Consider the following 6000-nt stretch of genomic DNA (forward strand, 5'->3'; position numbering starts at 1 on the left):
GTCACGCGTTCGACAGATTAGTGTCATTAGTAGCAAACGTCAGTTGGGCCGCCCAACGTGTGACGTCATCATGCTCTGTCGAATTCGCGCCAAAAATTATGAGCGTTTCAACCGCTCAAAAATTTTCAACATTTTAAATATTTTTTAATAAAATAATGTTAAGGTTTACAAAAGTATTTTTATCATTTCCGGTGTTCCAACGATATAAATTATGAATCCAAAAATAAAAATAAATTCATGCATGGAGCTAATTAAGCACCCATTACAATTAAACATCTTAATAAAATTTGACCTCACAGTAAGCCAATCGCATTACAACCGGGACGGCGCCATTTTACTTCCGACAAATTTACTAACGTGTCGCTTTATAGGCTCACAAAATACCTAAAGCATTAAAGAACAAACTACGAGTTCCAAAGTTGGCAAGTAGGTACGGCTGCGAAATGCTTTACATGGGCCATGATTGCAGGCAGAGTTGGAAACTGCTTTCCCGTTGAAACGCGTTGAAAGAAGGAGTTTAACTTTGGCGCATTCAACGCTGTCTAGCTGTGCAGGTTGAATGTATGAACCGTTATGACATACAGAAAGTTCTGCAAAAGTGCTGCAGAGCGGCAAAATAGGTGCCGTGACTAGCATCGCAGATACTTTGGTTCTGTTCCTTTAAATATTTTTTTAATACTGAAAAAAGTAGTAAATACCTACCTGTTTTGCGAAAAATGTTTTAGCATTCGAATATTTAAACATAAAATTTGTGAAAATGTACAGCGAGTTTTAATTTTCTAACTATATGCCTACCGTACCGAAGTTTTTACTAATTCGCCTTGCCGTTATTTGTGTTTTATTACTTTAAGTAATTTTACGACTAAATACGGAAAGTAATAACAAAGTAAAGGTTCTTGTAGCTTTATGCTTCGTAATAAGGGATTTAAACGCAATTTCGGCCTGTCACTGTTGAGTCTCTTTTAATCAGTTACGAAGGGAGGATAAAGTCATTGGAAATGGAAACTCGACAGGTATAATTGGAAGTACTACTACTTGTAATAAACTAACAATATATTTTATGTCACATATACATTAATTGTGCACGATGAAGCATGGCTTACATTCATTTTATATTCTATTATTTGATTTCTGTTCTAACCTTAGTCTAGCCTTTGTTTTACCCCTTTTTGTAAAATACTGTGCTTTTTTCTTTAAGAAATAAATATATCTAATCTAATCTACTACCAGGTAGCATTACCAGTTCGAATACAGCAATTTTTACAGCAGATACAAGATAGGAAGCAGAAACTCAGCATATAAGTGACATTCAGATTGCGACTGTGGTACATAGTTGCAGCAGTGGGAAATGAGCGATTTCATTGTAAATTTGCTTTATGAAATGCGTTTCTGTCGTTGCCGCATTTCTGTCTCGATTAGAACATTCCATCGGTCACAAAATCTATCAAGCACTTTGTCGGCCTTTTACTGTACGGCTGCAACGTAGGTAGTTAATGACAACAAACTGAAATAGATATCATACACTAAAGAAAAAGTGACCAAGTCCACCAGTGGCCGACGGGGGTGGGAATCGAACCCGCGTCTTCAGCTTACGCGGCTAACGTCCTGATCACTAGACCACCCGGCCACCGCCGCCCCCGCGGCCGGTTCATAAAAATAATTTGATTTGTTCCCTAGTTGGCTTAATGACAACAGTTAATAATTCCCGTCGACACCGTGCCAGCCGGAAACGACGTTGATAACACAGCGGAATGTGCCACTTCCGGTGCGGGAGAGACATCTTCCTGTGCTTCCGGTCACGCCGCTATCTACGCCGTGGAGCCAGTTTTTTCAGCGTCACTGTTGGTTTTTTCTCTTACAAGTAAGTACAAGTAGTTTGTTTAGGTATGAAAAAAACTTTTTCCGCAAACGGCTATTGTAGGTACATAGGTACCTAGTTACTTAACCATGATAAATAATTCCTATTATTTAAGAAAATTCACTTAGTCATAAGTCTATGAATGTAATTAACGGCCTTCTAGCCTAGTCGGTAGTGACCCTGCCTATGAAGCTGAAGGTCCTGGGTTCGAATCGTATGGATGTTTTCTATGTATATAAGTATTTAGATATACCTATGTATTATATATATCGTGGTCTAGTGCCCACAACACAAGCCTTATTGAGCGTACTGTGGGACTAGGTCGGTCGGAGTAAAATTGTCCTATAATATTTATTTATTCATTATTTAATTAAAGTTTCACTGGTACTTAGTATCTGAAACCAACATGCCAGAGCAAGTAAAATTATATTTTTTTTATTTGATATAACGTCTTTACTTCAGCAGGAAGGTACGTGAAGCAATTGAAATCAGAAATCATATTTCCCAAAAAATGCGGATGAAATCGGTGGCAATCTGGAACCCTAAGGGGACCCGCAGGACACTCGGCTCTGGCTTGCCTTAATTGGCCGTCCAGAGAGGAGTCGTTAGAGCTACCTATATGCAGGGGTGGAAGTGTTAAAGGGCATAACGCCGCGAGTAACTTCGGGTAAAGCGCAGCACACCTGTCGACACCCCTGAGCCGCTCACTCCGGTGTTGCGCCTGGCTGTCTTTACGACGGCGCATCAGGTGCCCATCTAACGAGTGGCGAGTCACCGCCTGCCTCGATAACACTGTGGATCACAATGTTATGGCAGGTGTCCGGACCTCTTAGAAATAGCCCAATCTTATTTGCCATCCAAATTTAAAGCATAGTTTACGACTCTTTTTACGACCATTTTTCTACAATAGCCTCCAATGCCTGCTGAAACCGGTTTACGGGTAGATTTATACATACCTGTGAATGGGTTCCAGCAGGCGTTCTACATGACATCAAAGCTCTCTAAGTGTTGGGTCTATATCCCCACGCACGCCTTATAAACAACCGGGCTTGAAAACCCGAGAGTTTGTAACGGAGATACAAATAAACTGAAATAGATATCATACACTAAAGAAAAAGTGACAAAGTCCACCGGTAGCCGAGGCGGAAATCGAACCCGCGTCTTCAGCTTACGCGGTTAAAAGTATATTATGTAACAAACTGGGCCCCTGCCCTGCTGGGCCCTAATTGCCCTTGAATACAGGAGCAGGGCAGGAGCTGGTACTTAAAGACAAAAGCACAGGAATTTATATTAATAGTACCTATAGGTACCAATACGATCCTAGATTATTATGCGGACGCATTCATACACTACTGAGCAATTACTCCGATGGATGCACGCGCGCCGGCCTGAATAATCGCGATAACTTGATAACGTGGTGGCAGCCGATTATCTAGTGTACCTATTAATCACTACACCTTATACAACAAAGCCCCGCTGCGTCTCTGTTTGTGTGTATGTATGTTCGCGATAAACTCAAAAACGACTGAACGAATTTTCATGCGGTTTTCACCTATCAATAGAGGGATTCTTAAGGAAGGTTTAGGTGAATTATTTGTTAAGGTTTTGTGTAACCCGTGCGAAGCGGGGCGGGTCGCTAGTTATCAATCAACATGAGTTGAGGTAGCTTATATGTTACGCATGTGAATCAGAAAATGAATAGTGTAATAAGCTACCTCAATCCAACTATACGTGTTGAGAGCTTGGGATAGTAATCAAATTATGGCGATAATTAAATTTATTTTATAGTCAGACTTGCTTCTGTTATAGGTACTCTGTTACCCCAAACGTCAGACAGGGAAATCGTGGCATCATATCTGAGAGACAGGCCAAGGCCGCAAGGACTCGAGAAACAATTAAAAATAACTTACTGTAATCATTGAACTATTATTATTATAATATATAACTATGTAACGTTAAAATATGACTAGTTTACGGAATAAACTGTTTGAGAGGTTGTGTATTTCTTTGTACAGCGGCTACATAGCGGCTACGGTATCAGAAGCTTCTGAATATGGAAGACTTGGCCTAGACAACTTTCCTTTTGTCTTTTTGTGGGTTGACAGTTTAGTAAATTTTGAAACCGTAACTGCATCCGGTTTAAGTGTCGGTCATATAAAGGCTGATAATTATGAAAATAAATAGTTAAAATGCACTTACCCCAGGCGCAGTTGTTCGTGAATTTCGTGATGAAAAGGCCTTGACACACACCACCACCCACGGGGATTTTCTGGTCTCGTTAGATAGAAAAATAAGTGCATAAGAGAATTACACACACTGATGGGAGAACAGTATAAAATTGACACACATCAGGTTTCTTCAAAATGCGCAATAATCGGCAACCAACTTTGTTTAAAAATTTACACAATATTTAGCATCAGGCATCGTCACCGTTATTTTTTTGACACTGACATCATAGTTTAAAGTCCTGTCAAGTGTCGTATAGAGGTTTCTTTTCTCATGCTGTGCAATTTATATATACATAAAATTGAAAAACCAGAACGTTATAAAAAACGAGGGAAGAAGCGAGATGGCACCTTACAAATTTCAAAAAAAGTTTTTGACACGTTTCTTGAATACGACGCACATATGATAAGAAAAAACTGTTCAAATCTATTATCTAAATATGAGAATAGAACTAGAGCATAAAAACTATCGCTTTCGCTGCGTATTTAATTTAAATAAGCAAAAGAAATTTTCATAACAATCTTCATTTTACGATGATCGGCCATTTTCGGCAGCTCTCGGCAAAAGTGCTGTCAACGTCTATGCCCAGACGAGTAACTTATGCCATATATTTTATGTCATAGTGGTGATGTATGAAAGTGTAAGTCATTTGTATATTATTGTTTTAAATTTCTGAGTTTTATCATTCAGAGTGGCTTTCACGGCTTTCGCAAACAATGTCATGCATGCGGCGGGTGGATGGCGAGAAGCGCCAAAAGTTAGATTCCACGGCCAAAAATACAAAGCTGATAGCAAGTTATGTAGCCTATCAGTTCAAGGAATGTTACGAAGGGATGGCGCCCGTAATAAGGGATGGTGGTGGTAGTGTCGGTGTATGTAAATATGTATTTTATTAAGTTAATAATTACACTTCAATGACTAGAGATATAATCAATTCGGGAACTTATGACTAGGTATGCTTTAACTGTTACTATTTCTGTTGTTCCCTATCATAGCTATGAACCCTGGCAGGGGTAAAAAAACAATTAAACTTTATTTCAAAAAAGAAATTACAAAAACTACTTACAGACATCTACGAATGTAGGTAAGAATTGTATCATTATAAGATGCGATTGCATTAGTGTATTTAAGCGTTTCTCTTTAATGTAGCCTTTGATAGGTACTTAATTTTGCTATTTTTAAATGAGCAGAAAGTTTTAAGACGTAAAATTTTCATTTTTTCCAAAACAGTCCGAGGTCGTGTAATGTGTATATTCATCTTATTTTAAATTAGGTAATACAGTTGTTGTTAAAGTTTTAGCTGAAGTGAAACTGATTCTAAAATATTGTTTAATATAATCTCATACTATTTATAGTCGAATAAGCAAAACTATCTTAGAGGATATAACCAAACGGACTAGCCATTAACAGGCGTTCCCCTCTGTCGAAAATAGTCGGTCAATGGTCATAATTACACAATGTATGGACTGACGTTTATCTGACATGGCTATTTTGACATTACGTATACATTTGACGTTCCCCGCCCCCACAAAAATTGGCAGACTTGTTTGTACAGCAAATTACAGACAAGGCGTCTCCGTTGGTTATATCCTAAAAAGAAAACTATCATGCAACAAGCAAACTTTCATATAGATAGTTTTCAAACATTATGTTCACTCTCCACTCCACCTTAGATACTAGTTACATTTACCCAGTCACAATTCTCTCTAAACAAATTCAAACATTAACAATAAATAAATGAGATACAAACGGTAACTCTTTAAATCTAAAAGAATTTTCAAAATAGCATTCACGTAACGGATGCAGGCTCGTAGCATTAAAGTTTAGAGCTACATGTATTCGCTTTTAAGGCGTCGCGCCGCCGCGCCGCCGCGCCGCTGCAGCAACCACAGGTCGGACTGCGCTTGAAAGCTTAA

General features: G+C 38.7%; 1 protein-coding gene across 1 annotated transcript in view; it reads left to right on the top strand.

Moving 5' to 3' along the window:
• LOC134743993 (uncharacterized) overlaps positions 1–6000 on the top strand; it is a 30604-nt gene extending 24604 nt beyond the window's left edge. Inside the window, exon 5 of the mRNA XM_063677625.1 lies at positions 5935–6000. Within this exon, the coding sequence (XP_063533695.1) occupies positions 5935–6000 (66 nt within the window). The remainder of the gene's footprint in view (positions 1–5934) is intronic.

This window comes from Cydia strobilella, chromosome 9 (assembly GCF_947568885.1).
Source record: "Cydia strobilella chromosome 9, ilCydStro3.1, whole genome shotgun sequence".
Lineage (NCBI taxonomy): Eukaryota > Metazoa > Arthropoda > Insecta > Lepidoptera > Tortricidae > Cydia > Cydia strobilella.